General features: G+C 36.4%; 1 protein-coding gene across 4 annotated transcripts in view; it reads left to right on the top strand.

The window, feature by feature from the left end:
• LOC150109414 (dnaJ homolog subfamily C member 28) overlaps positions 1–23485 on the top strand; it is a 120272-nt gene that overhangs the window by 73413 nt on the left and 23374 nt on the right. For all 4 annotated transcript variants that reach the window (XM_090408047.1, XM_090408064.1, XM_090408038.1 and 1 more), the window contains 2 exons: positions 1934–2139; positions 23082–23226. In XM_090408047.1, the coding sequence (XP_090264173.1) occupies positions 1934–2139; positions 23082–23226 (351 nt within the window). The remainder of the gene's footprint in view (positions 1–1933; positions 2140–23081; positions 23227–23485) is intronic.

The raw sequence follows: 23485 nt of genomic DNA, 5'->3' as shown, positions 1-23485 counted from the left end.
TGTTGAGAAACATTAACAATCAAGGTTAAGGTATTGCTTCTAAGGCCTTGATATAACTATGGATTACTGCACTTAGGTTTGGTTGCCTGGCTTTCATGGAAACAAAGGTGGAAAACATTCAGAAGTAGGTAACCAAGATGGTAATAGATCTGCAGAATCCTCATTATGGGATTAAAGGTTGGGACTGCAAAGTTTAATTAATATGCAGAAAATAGGATGTGATAAAAATATATTAGCTACAAAGGGATTTTATAGGATGATGAAAACAGAACACATTTTTCAGCACATGGCATGAGGGGAAGGTCGTTGTAGCTATGTGGAAGTGGCATGTGCATCCACAGAGCTAGGGATATGGATATTTTATTAGAAAATAAAATATCTATTTCTCGTGAAATAGACAACCTGATGTATTTACTAAGAAACTTCACCTATTGGTTGGACCACTTAAAAGACAATTGCTGAGGAATCTGTATATTTCATCTTTTTAAAAATTTGGATTTAGGATTCCACTGACCCAGCAGCACTGCTTTGAACAAATTATGGCTTGGCAAAATCCAAGAATAGTAGCTATAATAAATTTAGTGTAATCCTTTATCCAAGTGTAAGCAAACAAAGTTTGCACCTGAAGTATCTTCAGGACTGAGGCAACTCATGGAGGTGGACCAAGCTCTCATCACTCCCTGTCTCAGTATCTCCCATAATGTAAAGCACATCTCCTTGTGGACATGCATAATACTATGCATTAGGGGAAGGGCCACTACACAGACCAGTTTCAACCTTTATTGAGGTCTCATCAGTGGGAGCCACACCCAGAAGTGTTGATACTAAGGCAGAAGCCTGAAGTTCTGAAGATACGTCAGGTGCAAAATTTGTTTGCTTACACTTGGATAAAGGATTAAACTAAATTTATTATAGTCTAAACAAGTGGGAAAAAACTTCCAACATCTTTCTCTAAATCCAGAGTAATTTAATAATAAGGTGGTACACCTTTTAGCAACTTGTATAGGTAAATATGACTTCTCCATTGCTTTTGCCTTAGTATCACCACTTCTTGGTCAGGCTCCCACTGATGAGACCTCAATCTACCTACTCACTGATGTGAGTTCGTTTTCCTTGATGTACAAAAGGCTCTGCTTGGGGTAGGTTTTTGCCTGTCTCTGAGTGGGGCCACTGCTGAGATTATAGCTCTGTCTGGTGGTGAGGTGAGCCTGCCACTGTGTAGAGCCAACGTTGAGAAGTTCTTCTTGGTGACGGGGTAGCCTCTCACTGAGTGGAACAATGCTGAGTTGGATGATCCTTTTGTCGCTTGTAGGGAGTGGTCTGGGGGATTGCCTAATTTTTAGAGTGGTCTTTACTTAAATACACCTCAATAAAGGTTGAAACCAGTCTGGGTAGTGGCCCTTGCCTTAATGCATAGCGTTATATATGTCTGCAAGGAGATGTGCTTTGCATTATGGGAGATACTGAGACAAGGAGTGATGAGAGCTTGGTACACCTTTACCACGAGTTGCCTCAGTCCTGAAGATACTTCAGGCGCAAACTTTGTTTGCTTACGCTTAGGTAAAGGATTAAACTAAATTTATTATAGTCGAACGAAGTGGGAAAAAACTTCCAACAAGAATAGTAACTATTGTTAAGGTTATGCAAGTTGTAAGGGTGCTGCTTGACTGAATATCAAATGCATAATCATTTTTAAGATCCTTAAAAGACAAATATGCACTCTAGAGATTTTTAAGTAGTACTGTAACAAAGCATTTCGTGCTAAAGATTGTGCAGGCTGCACACATTACTGTTATGCTGTCACTCTCAAAACTGCTCTAGATTCATCTTAGTGCAGACATCTATTTCCATACTGTGTGAGAAATTAATTTTTATTAGTTTGTTTTCAAATGGAATTTGTTATATATATGAGTATATGCTTTGTTTTACATAGCACACAGTTCCTCAGCATCGCCATTATTTAGGCTTTGAAGGAATAGGATATGGTACGCCAAGTCAAAGAATGAAGCAGTATGAACAGCATAAGGTGAGATGTGCCACAGAAGCTGTTTATGATTATAAAAAGCAGAAACTCGTCAGCCAGTATGAAAAAAGCCTCAGACTTAAAGACACATCTTTGACTACACAATACAAAACAAGGTTAGTTACAAAAATAATCCTGTTTTAACCTTTTGATATGTCATTAGCATTTTGAAGAATTTTGTTACATAATTTATCTTTAGCAGTTAATCTATATTATAAAAGAACCACTGAATTTTCTTTTATCTATTTTCAACAACTTTGATTTCATTAGTGTAAATTTTATTCTGCTTAACATTTTTAACAATTCTGTTGCAACCATAAAGCTATGGGTCAAGAAATCAAAATTCATCATCGGAAGAGGAGTTAGGCGAGGGGACACTCTATCACCAAAACTGTTCAATGCAGTACTAGAAGAAATCTTTAAAAACTTAAACTGGAACAGAAAGGTATAAAGATAAATGGGAAATACTTCTCACACTTAAGATATGCAGATGATATCTTGATAATAGCTGAAACAGCTAAAGAACTCCGTGGTATGATAGACCAACTTAATGCAGAGTCTGAAAAAAATGGCTAAAAATAAATACTGGAAAAACTAAAGTAATGTTCAACAAGTCAACAATAAAATCACCCATCACCCTTGGAAATAATCAGTTAGATATTGTAGATCAGTTTGTCTATCTAGGACAGCTCTTTGATTTAGATAAAGGCATTGAATCAGAAATCAACAGATGAATACAGTTAGCATGAACAGCTTTTGGAAAACTAGTTCCATTCTTAAGAATGATATCCCATTGTGCCTAAAAAGGAAAGTAATTGATCAATGCTTATTGCCAGTTATGGCTTATGATGGTGAGACTGGAAACTAACAAAAAGACTGGAAAGCAAATTGAAGATTGCTCAAAGAAAATTTGAGAGAACCATCTTAGGGATCTCTTTAAAAGATAAAATAAGAAACTCTTAGATTAGAGAGCAAATCAAAATAAATGACATTCTAACTCATATTAAGACCAGAAAATGGAAACAAGCAGGTCATGTAATGAGAAGAGAGGATGGACGCTGGACCAATGAGCTTACAAACTGGATACCAACCGGAAGAAGAAACAGAGAAAAGCCAAAGACTAGATGGGATGATGAATTTATAAACTTTGACAAGAAGTGGAAGACTGCCAAAGATAGAAAGAAGTGGTCAAAACGGGGGGGGGCGGGGGGGGGGCTTTGTCCAGCAGTGAACTGACTAAGGCTGAGAAAGAAGAAGAAATGATATGAGAGAGAATCATAAACTGAAAAGCCACTGTTGAAAAGATAAGTTTTATTTTTGTAGTAAGTTAATGATTTGGATTTGTGTTTTGATGTAGTTTCATTTATTTTCATAGTTTAGCATAATTAAGTGATTATGGAGCTTTGTTATGTTAGAAATAGACATTTCTTTTGCTGTTTTTTTTTTTTGAAGCTTGTGATGCAATAAATCTGTACAAATGAAAACTGCACAGTGCAAAAATCAAATGTAATCAGTGGGGTGGACTTTTTTGAGAATAGTCTATTATCATGAATGCAATGTATATATGGAAGAATGCAGAGAGTGAGTTTGTGGAGAGACTAAACGGGGGACGAGACATGCGGAAAGTGTGATATTCTGTTGAACAAAGAGTTATTGATAAATACAAAACTGACTAATGGAATGAAAGAGAGCATAATTGTGGAGGCAAGTGACTATGAATGAGGAAGGGAAGCAAACAAGACTGTGGAAGTGAAAGACAGTATAGCTAATGAAAGCAAGTGACACTGTGGAAATGAAAGAAAATGGGAATCAAGAAATGAGACAAAAAAAACTAGTGACAGATAGTGTAATTGCCAGGATGCAAGACTTGAAAATTGAGTTGATCAGAATGAAAAGTGAGATTAAAAATATGCATAGTGAGATAAGAAGTTTGGCAGATAAGAATGAAAAATTGAAAAAACTTAGGATGAAGGAAAGCAGAGAAAAAGAGATGAAGAATGACTCAAGAATAGCAGTGTATGGAGATTCCATTATTAAAGGTGTGGTAAATGAGAGATTCCATAAGCTGTGTTTACAAGGAATAAGAATTAGCAGGATGCATTAGATATGAGCAAGTGAGTTAGTGGTGGTTGTTGAAATACATGACACAAGGAGAATGTGAAGATGGCTATCAGGAGGTTGTTTAGGAGAGTGAAAGATAACAGTGCAGTTGAAAAGATAGTCAGTGTTGCCTAGGTATGATAATGATTAGTTGAGATGGCGAGCAGGGATCATGAATGGTATGTTTGCAGAGCTGTGTTTGAAGGAAGTGGAGTTTGTAAATGTATAGGATGCATTTTTGAGAAAAGGATGGATTTGTACAAAAGTGACAGGTTGCATTTAAATGGTTAGAGACTGTTGTTGCAAAGAAGAGCAATGAGTGGTGTGAGCAATACAGCAGAGGAAGTAAAAGGTGAAGCAAAAGATCAGGAGAGAGAGAGAGAAACTGGTGAAATTGAGGTGGTTGTAAATGAGAATAGTAGCATTGTGAAAGATATGATGAGAGAACATGAATGCAAGACAGACAAGAAAGTGAAGGGAGTCGGGTGGACAGGGAGAAACAGTATAAGGAGAATGGATGTTGGAAGTAGCAATGAATATGTATATAAGGATAGTCAGCATGGAAATGGTATGGACTGTATGTAAGAAATGTAGTTGAGTCTGAGAAGATAGATAGGGTAAGTGGTGATAAAGTCAATTGAGTGGTTAGGTGGGGTGATTTATAACTAGTCCTACTCATACCAACAAGTGGCATGAGTAGGACTAGTTATAAATCTAAAAGTGAATTGCTGTTTATTTACAAATGCCACGAGTATCAGAAATAAGGAAGATAAAATAGTTTCATCGATTGAGTTTATTCACCCAAAAATTGTTAGTTGATAAAGATGCTTTTCATTAAGATAGAAAGGACAAGAAGAAGTGGATGGGGTTGCTATCTGATAGCAAGTGAAATATGTGTACACAAATTGGAGATGTATAATGGAAATAGTGGTGATAGTTTTGAGTCATTATGGTGTGAGATGGAGGTTGATAGGAAGAGATATTTAGTTGGATGCTATTATAGACCAGACAATGTGGAGGATGGCGATGAAGAGATGTATAAGCAACTTGGGTTAGCGAACAAGAAATTATATAATCGATTTAATCCTTTATCCAAGTGTATGAAAGTAAAGTTTATGATTGAAGTCGCTTCATGACTATTCTACTTGTATATAGAGGCTAACGACTTCATATCAATTGCCTTAGTATCCCATAATGCAACGCACACATGTATAATGCTATGCATTATTATGGGAAGGGCCACTACCTACCCAGACTGATTTTGAACTTTATTGAGGTCTTATCAGTGGGGGTCCAGACCCATTTGGCAGTAGTACTGGCATGCCTGTTTAATAAGAGTCTTACAACAACACAGGTTCCAAGAGATTAGAAAGAAGGTAAAAAGTGATACCAAGGTCAAAGTCATGTAGAAACCCAGTCGTGAAACGACTTCACACACAAACTTTGTTGGGTTACACTCGGATAAATGATTAAACCAAGAATATAATTTTTTGGCATCTTTAATTTATAGTATAACCAAGTGAAAAAACTTTCAACATCTGTCTCTAATCCAGAGTATTTTAGTAATAAGGTGTGACACCTTTTATGATTCAGTTGTTGAGAGTGATCATATGGTGATCACTTTGATCCACCTTGGAGGTGGATAAATATGTGGAATTTTCAATTAAGAGAGACCATATGTGTAATTACAGGACTGATAGGTATCACAAGCTTAGGAGATTATATATTATAAATTATAGATCTGACATCTTTAATTTACAATATAATCAAGTAGAAAAACATTCGAAATCTATCTCAAATCCAGAGTATTTTAGTAATAAGGTGCTACACCTTTTGACTACTTGTATATGGAACTATGACTTCTGCATTACTTCGACCTTGGTACACTTTTGGGTCTGGAGCCCACTGATGAGACCTCAATAAAGGTCAGAAACGGTCTATGTAATGGCCCTTCCCATAATAATGTATAGCGTTATACATCCATAAGGATATGTAAATTGCATTATGGGATACTAATACAATTAATGTGAAGTCATTAGCCATTATATACAAGTAGCACAGTCGGGAAGTGACTTTACGTGCAAACTTTATTTGCTTACATAAATAAATCCTTGGATAAAGGATTAAACCAAGAATATAACTTCTTGGCTTCTTTAATTTATAGCATAACCAAGGGGAAAAACTTTCAACAGCATTACTGCAATATGAGCAGAAATTAACTAATCAGGCCAAGGAAAACTAGAGAGTTTTTCAGATATGTGACTAGTAGAAAGAAGAATGATTATGGTATAATGAAATTATACCATAATTTCATTTATAAGGATGAAGATGGTGGAATAGTAATTACTGCAGAGGACATAGTTGAGGTATTCAGTGAACTTTTTTTTTTTTTTTTTTTGGTGAAATCATGACAAATTGTGGATAGGACATTGGAGAGGATGGCTTAATTGTGAGCGACCCGCAGGTATATAGAGAAATAAATATGCTTAATATCAGTAAGGTAGGATTCAATGACATATCACCACATGTCTTAAGGGATGTTCCAGGAATTTGGCAGTAGTACTGGCATGCCTGTTTAATAAGAGTCTTACAACAGCACAGGTTCCAAGAGATTAGAAATAAGGTAAAATTGTTTATAATAGCTGTTAATTGTTGATAATAGCAATATTCTCTGTGATTGTCAGTGTGGATTTGTTAAAGGGAGATCATGTTTTACCAGCTTATGTACTGTAACATGGTGGCATGTGTTGGATGAGGTGGATGCATATGCTTAGATTTTGCAAAAGCTTTTGATAGACTGAAACACAACAAGCTGTTAAATAAATTGAGATGGATGGGATTGAATAACAGACTAGTGAGTTGGGTGACTAGCTATTAGATAAGTATCAGAGAGTTGTATATGAGGATGGCAGTATCGTGAAAGAGGAACATCACTAGTGGTATGCTGCAGGGTATTAAGATCATTGTTGTACAACTTGTATATTAATGATATTGGAATGGGTTTAACTGGTGATATTCAACTTTTTGCAGATGAGACAAAATTGGGGAGAACATTGTGTAGTCAAGCAGATGTTTTGGCCTTGAGAAGAACTTGAAAGATTGTATGAATGGGCAGGTAAGCAGAACTATCAGTTCAATGTTGTAATGTTTAAGGTTTTGAAATTTGGTAGGCAATGATGGGATGCAAAGTATACACTTGGTTTGATAACTTTGAAGTAGGTCAAGGAGATGACAGATCTAGGAGTAGTGGTGGATATGGATCTGAAAATATTAGTGGTGGTGGTCGGCAATAGATGGCGTTGGTGTAGTTGTGATCAGTTGGTGGATTGTGAGTGGTGGAGCCAGAGTTGTAGAGTGGATTCCCTCCCTCGATGAGTCTTTGGACTCCCTGGAGGTGACAAATAATAATAATAAAATTCAGAAGCTGTTTCACAAGTTTCGAAGTTATCATATTGGATATAGGCTGACTTGCAGAAATCAAGGTAATGATTCCATTGTATAAGGTCTTGATCAGGCCTCATATGGATTATTGTATACAGATATGGTCATCTGGTTTTCATGGTGACAAGGATATATTAGAAAATGTCTAGAGAAGTTTCACAAAGGTGGTAACTTTTGTGAAACTTTGGAATGTGGATTTATGAAGATAGATTGAAAGAATGTAATTTACAAAACCTTGTGAATAGAAGGAAGTGGGAGGGAATATAATGGAGACATAGTTGATAAGGGTTTGTTACCAGACCCAGAAGTGATACCTTGGTATCACTTCTGGATCTGGCTCCCACTGATGTGCCTTTGCTCAGAAGTGGTCGCCACTCTGAGATATGAGTGGCTCTGCTTGGGTGCGAGTTTTTGCCTGTCACTGAGTGTGTGTGTGTGTGGGGGGGGGATGCTGCTGAATTCATGGCTCTGCTCAGTGATGGGGATGAACGCTGCCATTGGGCAGAACCACCACTGAGGATTCCTCTCCAGCAGGGTGGGCCTGTCACTGAGTGGAACCACCAATGAGTAAAATGATCCTTCAGGTCACTTGCTTATTAGACATGTCTGTAAGGATATGTGCATTGCATTATGGGATACTATGGCAATTAATGTGAACGCATTAGCTTCTATATACAAGTTGCCCAGTCATGCGCAAACGTTGTTTGCTTATCCTTGGATAAAGGATGAAACCAAGAATATAATTTCTTGGGATCTTTAATTTATTCCTTGTGATTGTGTGACTCCACTAAACATATTCCTTCTTTTCTGCATTCTGTCAAATGCACAGCAGAATCATTTAGTGAATTATTTCAATTTGTGTAGCACTGAGTCACATGATGATAACCAATGATATGATCATTATTATTATTAATTAGGTAATAGTTAACTTGAATTTTGAAGAATATGACAATTGTTTGTTTTTATTTTCGGGCATTTTTATGGGCTAGTGCTCAAAATATTATTAATGCATTAACTTACCCCCCCCCCCAATTATTATTATTACCCAAGACCCCATGGAGTCAAAGACTCATCTAGGAGGTCCTTTTATCATACACACAGTTCATCATACTGTGCTTTAAATACACTCAAATTCTTGCAGACACCACATTCTCAGGCAAGACATTCCAATCATTCACAACTCTGCATGAAAAAAACCTACTTCTCACTCCCCTACTCACACCCTCTTTATACAGTTTCCAGGGATGACCTTTGGTTCTCCCACTAATTTCTGTAGAACCTCTCCAGCATTGATCCTATAACAACCTCTTAATAACTTGTAGGTCTCTATCATATCTCCCCCTCTTCCTCCTGTCCACCAGACTCTGCAAATTGGATCTTCTCAATCTTTCCTCATACTCGACATTCCAGAAGTTAGAAACTACCTTAGTCAGTTGCCTCTGGATCCTTTCCAACATCTCTGTGTCCAAATCTGGGCACAATAGTCTCCATGTATGGCCTAATCAAAGCCTTATACAACAGAACAAGAATCTCCCTACTACAAGTCAATGTCCTCCACATCATTCCCAGAAGCCTTTGTGTTGTCTTCACAATTTTGGCAATGTGTCCCCTAAATTTCGAGATCCTTATCCACTATCACCCCAGATCTTTTATTTCCCTCCACCTCCAACCATAAATCCTCACCAAGCATAAATTCTGCAACCCATTTTGTTTTCCAAATTTTAAAACCTTACGTTTTGCAACATTGAGCTCGCTATCCCTATTCCCGTGTCCAATCACTCAATTTATTCACGTCTTCTTGTAAGGCCACAACATCTTCTCTACTCTTCATGGTTCGTCCTCCAACTTTGCATCATCTGCAAACAACTGAATATCTCCATCCAAATCTTCACCAATATCATTAATATACAAGTTAAACAGCAATGGCCCCTAAAACAGATCCCTGAGGCACACCACTAGTAACTTTCCTTTTCCTGGATATCGCTCCCCCATACACAACTTGTTGGAGATAGCCAGTCTCAAATCCAATGCACCAATCTAATATCCAATCCCATCTGCTCTAGTTTGACTATCAACTTATCATACAGTAATCAATCAAAAGTCTGCGAAATCTAAGTATATTACTGTGTATCCTTCTCCTCTGTCCATACCAACAAAAATACATATATATATACTAGCAATACAACAAAATATGCCTTATTTAAATAAGGCATATTTTGTTGCATGCGTCAATGTCTGATTCAAAATATTACCCCCATTATTACATTGCAAAAGCAGTGGCATGCAGGTGAATATTTTCTTAGTTTATTATGAGCTGTGAGTTTATGTGAAATCCATTTGATAAAGTATATAAATACTTAGTTGATGCAAATACAATTAATGCATTAAATATTTCTTCAAGCATCTGACATGTTTGTCTTAAATCCAATTTAATAGAGACCCCTCATTTGTTTGTTATCAGTGGAGATTGATCATCTCTCATGAAGTTTATGATCAAATAACTCATAATGCGGTGCAAAGTTTTAAACTAGTTTTGTGCTGTGCATTTAATCATTGTATCTTCTGCAAATGTAGTGCTTATCTTGCTTATTACTTGTGTGGTGCTTGGTTTGTACTCATAAAGTCAGTATAATTAAATAACTATAATTGGAGTAGCCATTTTTTTTAATCACCCTTTATATATATATATACATTTTTCCGTATTTTTCCTTGTTTTTTTTTCCGTATTTTTCCATGTATAAGATGAACCCTACTTTTTCGAACCCAAAATTAAGAAATCAATATTTTAAACATAAAACAGAACACATTTGATATTTTTTTAAATATTCAAAGTATATTTAGTAATTAGGTAATATTTAACTTGAATTTTGAAGAATATGACAATTTTTTTTTTTTATTTTCAGACATTTTTATGGGCTAATGCTCAAAATATTGTTAATGCATTAACTTACCCCCCCCACCGAGTTGCAGATGTATGAATGCTTTCAGAGTTCTGATTGGTTTATTCAGAATCAGCCATTAATGACATCAATCAACAGAGTTAACAGAGGCTAGTGATCGGTGGAGACAAGGTACCAACAGTTTTACCATGGCTATCCCTGGTCTCTCAACCCCCCCCCCCCCCCGTGTATAAGAGGACCCCCCCAATTTTTGGTCTAAAAATTTTAGAAAAAAGTATCATCTTATACACTATTTAAAATACGGTATATATCAAACTACACTTCATGTTTTCTGGGTCTTAAATCTCATCATCACGCTCATTACATTCAGCGTATTGAAAGATAAAGCATCATCTGTAATGACTTTCACATTCCATATAATTTTTGTTGAACTATTAACTCTGAAAAAAACCACACAAACTTTTTTTTTGGCCATGATATAAATCAGAACACCAAGCTGCTTATTGAAAGAATATTTTCATTTCTTGTGTAGGAATGTCAAGTATCCAGTCCTCATCTTTCTGTAATACACCTTGTTATTGAGTATACAGCTGGATGCTGAATGAACAGGGATGGGCTGGCATTTGAAAGTTTGGAAAATTTAGGCAAGTTTGACAGTTTGGCTAATTGCAATTTGACAATTTGGCATTACACAAATATTTTCTACCACTCTTTTTAATATTTGTGTAATGTAGACAGGTGTACAAATTAGTATTTGAGGTAGAAAAAGGAAACGTGGAAAGTGCCTGGAGTAGATGATGTTTGGCAAAATATCCTGAAATATTTTGCTGTAAACGTTTTGCAGTGGCTACTACAGAATCCCTAAGTTTGTCCCAAAATATCTAATCCAAGATAATTGGAGAAGGGCTCCTAACATACCAATTTATTAAAAAGAGAAATAAATCTGAATCTCCGAATTATAAAGCAGTTTACTTGACTGAATATTCCAGGAAAGATAATGGTATATGTATCTTTCCATAATATAATATGTATTTCTATTTAAGCCTCATTGATTCAGAAAGAAAGGGAAACCCTTCATATTTGTGAAGTATAACTGAAACATTATACAGAGCAACACATAGCCTATATGAAAGTTGCAAAACAGCCATTAGGATCAAAGAAAAATGGAAAATTATAGGAGAATGGTTTGTTGTTAAATTTGTGTAAGGGAGAGTCATAAAATATCTTCACTGTTATTTATAATCTACATCGATTATATTATTAAGGAAACTCATATTATAAACTTAATAATCAAATAGATATTCGGATAGATATTAAGCTTAGGTCTGTACTTCATACACATCATCTTCTTAAATGAATTTGCTGCAATACTTCAAGGATATTTAGCAAAAGTAAGTAATCGTGTGATGAATTTAGTATGAAACTAGGTAGTAAAAAGAGTAACACAATAAAAAATAGGCAGGAAAAAAGGAAATGTCAATGCATTCTCAATGAAGAAGCTATAGAACAACTTCAGTATTTTATCTCTTTGTGCACAGTTGTTAGTGAAGAGGATAAATTAAATCTGGAAATAGATAAAAGAATTAAGAAGGCTAATGTCATGGAAAGCCAGTTGAACAAGAGACATATGGAATGGAATATCAGACATATTCCATTCTACTATAAGGAATAAGAGACAAATCAGTCCAAAAGACCAAGCTATCAGTATAAGAGATAGTATTCAAACTAATATTAACACATGGATTGGAGAATTGTATTAGAAATATGACATTTAATCAGGGACTAGGGACCACAGATATAAGAAGTTTAAAAAAAATTGGAGGAATGAACAGGTGTCATCAGTGACAGAACAGTATTACAAAATAAAGATATCAGAAAAGGAAATTGACCTTATTAATATTTAAGCATGTATAAATAGAATTAGTCTAAAGATGGTTTGGTGACTGAAACAAAAATGGGTACATGAAAGACTAACAGGATGTATGTTTGAGACAAAATGGTTGGGTGATGGGGGAATAGGTAGATTGATTTATGAGTACTTTAGAGAAATGTAAGAATTACATGTTGTCCTAGCAAATACTATGCAAAGCTGGAATAAAAGTAAATTTAGTAAATTACTAAATTTACTAGTAATGAAACCTTGTGTCACACTGTCAATATTTGGTGTATCCCATGAAGTTATTATGTCAAAATATGATGATATGTAGGAATGTATATGGCTAAATGCTATTCAAGTGGTTTTCTCATTTTAACTACTTTTTATTTTTTTAATATTTATTCAAGAAAAGTTTTTGCATTTATACTATAACCAGTTTGATCAATGGAATACACATTTTCTTATGAAACATTTGTAAGTTTTTTATTTAACTTTTCCATTTAATATAAACTTTATGAAGTACAACATGAATCTTAATATCAAAGCATAAAGGAAGTTATCCAAACAATACTTGCATTTAAGATGATATCTGAATTCTATGAAAATAATGCTGTAAAAATAAAAAACATAAAAACTAAACAATTTGGTTCTTGTTTTAAAAGAAAAGTAAACCATATTAAATATTTGTAATTTTTGGAAACTATTTCCATTTAGACTGCACAAGTTTCTTAAATAGGATATCTTTGAGTGCATGCATTTTTGGAAAATGATCTGAATTGCGAAAGAAAATAATTGTCCATAGCCACAAAGAAAAGTATATTATTAATTATTATTATTATTACAGATATCTCCATGGAGTCAGTAGACTCATCACGGGAGACCCAAATTATCAAAACAGTATCTATCATATCTCTTCTTGAATTCATTTACAGATGAAGAACTCACAACTGAGTCAGACAATGCATTCCACTCATTCACCACCCTCCAGACAAAAAAAAAACCTCACTTGTTAACCACACTTTTCTTTAATTTCCAGGGATGACCTCTTGTTCTTCTATCACTATCACACAGCTGAAATATTTTCCCTGCATCAATCTTATAAAAACCTTTTAGTAATTTAAATGTTTCTATCAGTGGCGCACTCAGGATTTAATCTTGGAGGGGGCCAAGCACTCAGGATTTAACATTGGGGGGGGGAGTTGAGTAGACGTTTTGCGAATACACACTACACATCTCATATGACCTATAACTGAGCATATGCAGTGATCGCTAATTCATAAGTAGCACACAACGCGAATAAAAAAAAAAAAGAATTTTAATTAGGAAAAGATTTTTGGAAATTTTTCCTAGTGTTTTTTCCTTTTCTTTGGGGGGGTGCCTGGGCCCCTTGGTCCCCCCCCCTCTGGGTGCACCACTGGTTTCTATCATATCCCTCTACTCCGCCTGTCAACCAACCTCTGCAATCCACAAGCTCTCAATCTATCAGTGTAGGGAGCATTTTTTACATCACTCACCAACTTGGTCACTCTTCTCTGAACCCTCTCCACAGCCTCCTCATCTCCAAGGAATCCAGGTAACCAGACTTGAGCACAGTAATCCAAACGTGGAAGTATCAATGCCTTATAAAGGGGAATAATAACCTCTTTATCTCTGGATGTCAGTATGTTCCTCAGCAACCAAGTAATCCTATGTGCAATCTTGGACACCTTAGCAATGTGTCCTCTGAACTTTATCTCCCTATCCTCATCAACCTCCTGGAGTACCATTCCATCAATGTAGTACACAGCTGGTAATCTTTTAATCCCAAAATGCATAACTTTATCCTCTTCCACATTGAACTGACATCCATAACCTTTTGCCCATTTTACCAGATCATTTAAATCATCTTGCAAACTCTCAACATCAGCTTGAATTTTTATTGCGCTACCCAACTTTGCATCATCAGCAAACAACTGAATATCTCCCTTCAAGCCATTTCCTATATCATTTATGTACAAATTAAACAATAATGGCCCAAGCACAGAGCCCCGAGGCACACTACTGGTCACTTGCCTCATCCTGGGCTCTGCTCCTCCATGCACCACTTTCTGGTGTCTCTCCCTGAGCCATTCTCTTATCCATATCACCAGTTTATTATCCATTCCCATCTGCTCCAATTTGTGCAACAGTATTCCATGGGGTATCCTGTCAAAATCCTTAGCAAAATCCAGAAGTAACACTGTGTAGCTGTATCCATTTCCTTTGTCCAACTCAGATGTCATTCTATTATAAAAAGTTAATAAATTGCTAAGGCAGGATCAACCTATAACAAAGCCATGTTGGCCCCCTATAGAGTATCATATTCTGATCCACCCATTTTTGAATTCTTTCTTTAACCAACTTTTGAAATACTTTCACCACCACACCCGAGATGGTGATTGGTCTGTAATTAATTACTGCAGTCTTAGAGCCAGCTTTATGCAAAGGAACACTTTGCCTTCCTTCCACTCACTAGGGACCATACCAGAGTTCAAACTTAAGTTAAATAACCAAGTAAGAGGCGTTGACCATTCCTTTGCACATTCAATCAACACCTGAGCTGATATTCTATCTAAACCTACAGCAGTGTTTGCATTTAAATTCTGCAATATATGAAGTACCTCTGATTTATTAACTTCAATTCTCAATTAGTTATTGCTACAGGTACAGAGATACCCTCACTTGGGCGATAGACTGTTAAGTGATCACTCAGTAACTCTACTATGACATCTGAATTGGTCACCTCAGTACCATCAGCATCCACTAAGGTTATCCTTCCAAAGTCATTCTTCCTTTTACTTGCTACATAGCGGAAGAACTCTTTGGGTTGATCTCTTTGGCTAAGGTCTTCTCATAATCTGATTTAGCTTTTCTTACTATGCTGGTAATCTTCCTAGCATAGCCTTGTACTGCTCATGGGTGTACTGATTGCCTTTCTCCTTGTAAATTCTTCATAACATTTTCCTTTTTTTGCAGATCAAGCCTGATATTACTACTCATCCGTCTAATGCCTACCTTGTTGGTCTTCTTCTTCTTCACCATGGGAATACATTCTGATATTGCCTTCCTCGGATACCTGCTGATTTTATCCTATGCACTGTTAACATCTTTCCCCTGCAATATGTTCTACCATGGGACAGCTGTAAGCTCACTCTGAAGTTTGTTATAATTACCTAACCTGTAGTTCTGTATATATCCCTTAAGAGAGAAATCCACAAATTTTGCAACCTCCCAAAAGCTAATACCACATGATCGCTCTCACCAATTGGAGGTAACAAGGACACCTTACTTATGCATATGCCCTCTGAACCAATGACCAGGTCCAACACTCTCCCACCACGAGTCCCTTCAGTTATGTGCTGTTTCAAGTAATTATCTCTTAGGAGGTGTATGAATTCCATTTCCTTTTTCCTGCATGATATTTCCTCCTTACAATTGATATCATTATAATTAAAATCCCCCATAATAATCACTAATCCTGCAGGTCACCCCAAGGGGTGACCTGCAGGCACACGAACGGTATAAAGTGCAGGCCAGAAGGGTAACGAGTGTGGTAAAAAAAGCAAAAGCAGATTATGAAAGGAAACTAGCTATGCAAGCAAAAGAGAATCCCAAACAGTTCTTTCAATATGCTGCAAGCAAGTAAAAAACTGTACATGGCAAAATGATTTTAGGGAATGACGATGGTAAGGAGGTCACTGAATCAGTCGATATAGTGGAGTTACTGAGCTTGCACTTTGCAAAAGTATATCATCCAGGTGGTGACATTGAAAAACTGAAGGAACCATTAGTTTATATGGGAATTGTGATGAATGAAGTGGAGGTGAATAGTCTATTACAGAACCTTAATGTGAATATATCTGTGGGATTGGATGGTATACCAGCACGAGTCTTGCGTGAAGCAGCTAAGGAATTATCAGTGCCCTTGACCATGTTGTTTAATTTGAGTCTCGGGTCTGGTTTAGTCCCGAAGGTGTGGAAAGAGGGAAAAATAGTTTCACTGCATAAAGGAGGATCCAAGACTATGGTTGCAAATTACCAACCGATCAGCATATCAGGAGTCGTTGTCAAGGTCTTGGAGAAAGTAGTCAAGGGAAAAATACAGGAATGGATTGATGAAAATGAGATATTATACAGGGGACAGCATGGCTTTGTGAAGGGGAGATCATGCCTCAGTAACTTGCTCAAGTTTTATAACAAGGTGACGGCTGAACTGGATAAGGGAAATGGGTTTACAGTGATACTACTGGACCTGGCAAAGGCATTTGACAGGATACCACATGGAATTCTAATCCATAAACTACAATATATGGGAATGGATATAGGATTGGTGAGATGGATAGGTGGGTGGTTGATGGAGAGATATCAAAGAGTAGTTTATTCAGGAGTAGAGTCCAAAAGACTGCCTGTGACTAGTGGTGTGCCACAGGGTTCTTTTCTTGGACCACTGCTGTTTAATCTGTTCATTAATGATATAGGGAAGGATCTAAGTGGAACAGTTCATTTGTTCACTGATGATGCAAAGTTGGGTAGGGCGATAGTGAATGCAGAAGATGTCAAAGTCTTGCAGGATGACTTAGATAGATTGGAGTTCTGGGCTAAGGAGAATGGATGTCAATTTAATGTGACAAAATGTAAGGTTATGCATTTTGGGGTGAAAAGATTAGCAGCAGTATACCACATTGGTGGAACTGTACTCCAAGAGATTGATGAGGCCAGGGACTTGGGAGTGTTGGTGGATAGGGAGATGAAGTTTAGGGGGCACATTGCAAAAGTAGCTAAATCAGCTCATCAACTCACTTGGTTGTTGAAAAATACCTTTACGAGCAGAAACAAGCAAGTTATTGTACCTCTGTACCGAGCCTTGATAAGACCTCATCTCAACTACTGTGCCCAGATTTGGTCACCTTGGTTCCTTCTTGATTGGGAGGAGGTGGAGAGGATCCAGAGGCGAGTGACTAAGATGATAGCAGGTCTATGGAATGAACCATATGAGAACAGGTTGAAGATTTGTGGGTTGCAGAAACTAGTTGATAGGCGGAAAAGTGGAGATATGATTGAGACATTCAAATTGCTAAAAGGATTCTATAGGATTAATTCAGAGGATATTTTTGAGATCAGGACTGGTGGTGGGAGAACTAGGGGACACCTATGGAAGCCTGGCAAGAGTGTGGTTAGCAGAGGTGTTAGAGCTGGGTTCTTTACTTTTATAGTGGTAAATGAGTGGAATAAGCTACCAGAGTCTGTTGTGGGTGCTATGACGGTGAGCGAGTTCAAGGCAAGGTATGATAGATACTGTGAGAATGTCATATAGTTGTGTGGACATGATGTTTAGGGCCTCCCTCGATGAGTCTAAGGACTCCTCGGAGTCGCCCGAAATAATAATAATAATAATAATAATAATTCATTGCACTAATTTGCTGATGCATGAATTCAATAACATCCCTTGTATCCCCGATCTATAGCAGCAACCAACTGTATATTTGGTTGCATTGGTCATTATTTCACACCAGACCAACTCAAATGAACTATCATTCACATGTCTATCCTCTTAATATACTACTTTCTTTGGGTGCAACTCATCAGCTATCATCAACAGTACTCCTCCCCCCGTTCTATCTTCTCTATCCTCCCTGAAAATACTGAACCCCATCACATTCAATTCCAGTAACCACATCTTCTGCTGACAGCCAAGTTTCACTAATGCCTGCAACTTTTGGTGAGATTGCACTGACTAATGCCAAAATTTCTTCCCTCTTATTTTGAATGCTTCTTGCATTAGTATACAAAAATTGCAGATTTCCTTTAGTTCTTGTATCAGCTTTAGAACTGGTATACATGTCACTAATTTTAGTAGTCCCATGCCGATTTTTATCCACTCTATTCTGCAGCTTATTCTGCAAATAAGGTGCAACTATTACAGTGAATGCAACAAATATGCATTCACTGTATAGGTTTCTCCCTCTTACACTCAACCTTTTCAATTTTAGTTTCCTTGCCCAATTACTTCAACTTGTTCAGAAAACAGTAACTTCTTCAATCGCTTATGACCTTCCATGTTCAAATGCAACCCATCTCTTGCATACAGCTGTCTTTTGCCTTCAAACACTCCAGACATCAGCAAATTCCAGACTTCTTTTTTTGCACATTCTTGCAATCATATCATTCATTATCATCGCTCGTCTACTTAACTCATAATTGTCAAAACGTGGTGACACACACACACACACTATCCTCCCTTTGACACTTTTCTTCTTCACGATATCTAGCAATGTTCTTAAATCTTTTGCTACCCAGTTAATACTACCATTCAGGTCATTTGTACCCACCATGACTATCATCTTTTTTGCATCATGCCCTCTCTTTATTGCTAAAAGTCACTCTCTCTATTGTTCCACCAGCCAAGCACACTCCTCAGGCATACCGCTCTCCATACCCTTAATCATAGAATCAGCATATATTCATAACTCATAACTTCATCCAAATCCTAACAAGCATCACCCTCGGCCTCATTTTCTATGCTATTCAGTATGACTCTCACAGTTTCATTACTTTCCCTCAACACTCTTTTACTAACTTCATCACTTTCATGACATCTCATTTCTTCTAGACCTCTTGTGCTTTCATTCTGTTGACTCCTAATCACTCCCATACTATTTATTACTTTATCATTCACTAAAGACTCTCCCTTACTTAATCCTGTTCTAGTTACTTCATCTAAAGTAATCTCCATATTCCTAATTTCTCTATTCAAAACATTTAACTCAATTTTAATTTCCAGAACCTCCTTACTGAGCACTTCCAATTCCTCTTGTAGGAAATGAAGGTTACTTTTCATTTTCATGAACTCTTGCCGAAGCTCTTCCACTACAGTCCAGATGTCTGCTTTCATTCCTAATCGCTCCAGTCTATCCCAACACTTCTCACATAACATCAATGATTTCATTCTTCTCATTTAGCCAAACAGTCCACAGATTCTTCACATTCTTCGGCACATACATATAGCAGTTTCAGTAATGCATCCACTACAAGAAATCCAAGGCAGAGCCAGACTTTTGTATAGAAGTCCTCCGAGCCACTGACATACGTCTCTTGTTGGATGCCATCTTATGACACTGAAATAGTGCAACAAACAGCAGCAAAAACACACTATTTTATTATTATTATTAATATTACATAACACCTCCAGGGAGTCCAAAGACTCGTCCAGGGAGGGCACCTACTCTACAACTTACCGTCTCCACCACAACTACCTTCATAATCTACACCAACGCCATCTACCACCGACCACCACCACTAGTTTTTTCAAAGACAATCACAAACATCCATACCCACGGCAGGATTCAAACCTGCAGCCTTTTGGCTGGAGAGTAGATACACTAACCACTCAGCCAGTATATACAACAAAGTTTCAACAATAACACCACTGAAGGACACGTATCCAGCCGAAGCATAACTACAACAAAATTTGAGACAAAAAGCCACACTATACTTTAATTTAAAAATACTTTTTCTAGCATAGCTCAACACAACCACCACGTTCACTAGTGACGCTAGCACGACTCTCCAATGTGTATTGTATTGTATATATTGAATTTATCAAATATCTCATTCAAAGCAGAAAATGATTTATCATCTTACTTTGTAAATATTTCAGTTTAAGCTATGTTTTACATTAGTAGTTTAGCTACAATTTTAAATGTTGCTTAAGCTGTAGCTACTTTTATTACTAAAATCAGCTGAATTGTATAAAATAGCTAGTCAGTATTAACTGATTGTCTATTTTATTATATTTCCATTAGTTAAATTGAAAGAGAAATTCATTTCTCCCTTGATATAATGCTAATAAATAAAATGAATATTATATATAAATATATACTCTACAGCATTTTTATTTTTAATATGAGCTTTGTCATGGAAATGTTGATGACGAGAGGGCGATTTCAATTTTGCGGTCATCTGGCTCGGACCTATCAAACATGTGCAACGATGTCTACATGTATAAGGCACTAGAGAAGAATAGAGATCTGCAAGTTGTCAAACTGTGCCATGCAGACTGCAGACAAGAGTATACAAAAGAACATGTAAGTAGATTATTGTCTGTACACAAATGCTAAGAATATCAGAAACAAAGGGATAGAGTTTGTTGCCTTTGTCAACATGTTGGGAACTCAGATTGTAGGCATTCGTAAGGCCTAGCTATCAGAATCATATATACTAATTGGTATCAAGTGTAAAGGTACACCATTTTTAAGAAATATAGAGAGGATAGGAGAGAAGGAGAGTGTGTTGCTAATGATATTGGATGACTTGAATCCATTTAGAGTTGAGACCTATGATTGTAGTACTACTGCTAACAGTATTTCATGTGGCAGTGAGTTTGAAGCCATCTGGTGTGAGGTGGAATCTGACAAGATCAATTACGTAGTGGGATGTTATTACAGAATTAGTGGATTGGTTGCTAGTGATGAAGAAATGCATCACCAAAGAGACAAGATCAGTGCAAAAATGTAATCATAATGGGAGACTTTAATTATCCAAATATTGATTGTGTAGCAGTAGAATCTCATGAGAACAGTGAAAATGAATTTATTGATGCAGGACAAATTCCTCGAGCAGCATGTGGCAGAAGGAATTCAAGAGCAAGAAGTGTTAGATTTGATTATAGTATCAGAGGGTGTTTCAGTTAAATATATAACTATTCTGCCTCCCGTTGGTGTCAGTGATCATGCGATGCTCACTTGGGAAGTGACTAAGTTTATGAATGTTCCATTCAGAAAAGGTTACAAGCTTAATTACAAAGCAGGATCAGTTGATGGATGGAAAGAATATCAACAGTGCATGGAAAGCATTTAGACAATACTTAAAAGATGTGATATCAGAATGTGGCCCAAGAGTTCAAAGAATAAATACGCTGGGACTCAAATAGATGTTTAATCTTATTAAGCAAGAGATTCAAGGAATCCCGTGTGCATAAGAATGACGTCTGTTATGAACGTTGTAAGCAGCAGGCTAGAATAGTCACAACTGTTGCACTGAAAGCAGAGTTTGAGTATGAAAAGAAACTGGCTGTATGTGCTAAAGACAACCAACAAGAATTTTATCAATATGCTGCACGTAAAAGAAATAATGAGTATGAAAGAATGACTGTTCTAAATGCAGTTGCCATGAGAGTTACAGATGCAGAAGAAGTTGTTCAGCTAATGAGTTCAGCTAATGTATTAAAAGCTATCAACCTGGTGAATGCAACATTGGGCTCACTGCTATCTCTTCACTGGATAAAGAAACTGAGGTGTATGAGGACAAGGTATTAGATCTGTTGCACAAACTGAATAAGAATTGAGTAATAGGGACTGATAGGATATCAGCACCTGTTCTAAAAGTGTGTTCAGTGGCTACTCCTTTGACCAGGCTGTTTAATACGAGTCTCAGAAGAGAGGGAAGATTCTGCAGGAATGGAAAGAATGTATGGTAATTGCATTGCACAAAGGTGGTGCAAAGACCAATGTATTCAACTATTGACCAATTAGTATCTCAGGAGTGATAGTAAAGATTTTAGAAAAATTGCTTAGGGCTTGCATTCAGAAATGGGTTGACAATGAATCTCTACTTTGCAATGAGCAACATGGGTTTACTAAGGGGAAGGTCATGTGCAAGGGTGTGAGTGAATTCAAGAATAAGTATGATAGCTGGCACGTAGTATGTGGCCTCCCTTGATGAGTCCCTGACTCCATTGAGTCTCTCTTAATAATAATAATATAATTAAAATTGAAATATTATGATCCTGCACATTTTTTGTAATACTGTCTAGGGCCTGAATGAGGTATATTTAAACAACAGGCAATTCCTTTTGTTAATTCACAGAAAAAAAATATTGTTTGTCTCACTTTTGTTGTGTTTTATAGTGCTGACATTTATAAAGATAATAATGATCTTTATTTTATAAAGATGAAATATAATTCTCATATTTATTAAAAAAAAAAAAAATTAAAAAGGAAAGAATTGACACTATTGACCTCTCCTTAGTTTAGAATGATCTGACCTATGTTTTTTGGCTGGATGGGATCAAATCCCATCTGTGACTTGAACTTTTGTCTAAACATTTCACCTGAAGATGAGATAGCCAATCTCACATGTAGGTGAAATGGATTCCTATCCTGGAAATTTGAATTTTACCTCCTTCCTCACTAAAGAGATAAACCAGCCAAAGAGTGTACACCATTAAGAGACATAATATATTGGCCTTAAGCTGTCATCTTTCTAACCAATCCCAATTTAAGCACTGGTTTTTGCATTGAATGTCATTATTTAAGTAATATTGTATATATTAATGATAAATTGAAGATGAGTTAACTGATCTCATATGGAGGTAGCAGGGTTTTTCTCCCAGAATCTCTGGTTTCTGGGAAGTAATGTGTCCTCCAAACAATGAATCCAAGCTCCTTGGAGGTATCACATAATGTTAATAATAAATTTAATAAATTTCTTATATACAAATGAATAAACCGAACTGAAATTTGATACATTAAAACTTATGTTTTTAGTAAAAACATATTATTATGTTTTTAGTAAAAAATAATAACACACACACACACACACACAGTGCATCCACTTTAAACCTCAGTACCATATATTAATGCTTTTTTTTTATTTTCCAGTTTACATATTTTTCTATTAAATGTGTTCTTTTATTATCATTATTGTTGTTGTTTTGGTTGTATAGCCATGCTATGGAAAGATTAGTAGAGGATCTAATACTTGAATCAATGGCCAGAGGAGAGTTTGATAATCTCCCAGGAAAAGGAAAACCATTGAAGTTTACTCCTGAAAATCCTTATGTAGATAGTATAACTCAAAAGCTTAATCAGGTAATTTCTATATAGTATAATTATTGACAGGCTTCTATTACACAACAGTTTTAATATGTATCTTGATTTAGGAAAAAAGATACTTTTGAGGACTTTTGCAAGCATGACTATTAATTAATTAGCTGATCTTAGATAGAGACATCAGAGTTATTCCCTCCAGTAGAATTCACGAGAGGGGAAGATATCATGATTGGTATAGCCAGTAAATAACTAAATTAATAGACCAGAAAAATAATGTAATGTAATAATCTGGAGTAGC

The sequence above is a fragment of the Typopeltis vanoorti genome, chromosome 2 (assembly GCF_054136105.1).
Source record: "Typopeltis vanoorti isolate ZY-2024b chromosome 2, IOZ_Tvanoo_1.0, whole genome shotgun sequence".
Taxonomy (NCBI): Eukaryota; Metazoa; Arthropoda; class Arachnida; order Uropygi; family Thelyphonidae; genus Typopeltis; species Typopeltis vanoorti.
Note: the sequence above shows the minus strand (reverse complement) of the source record. Positions and strands in the feature narration are given on the sequence as shown.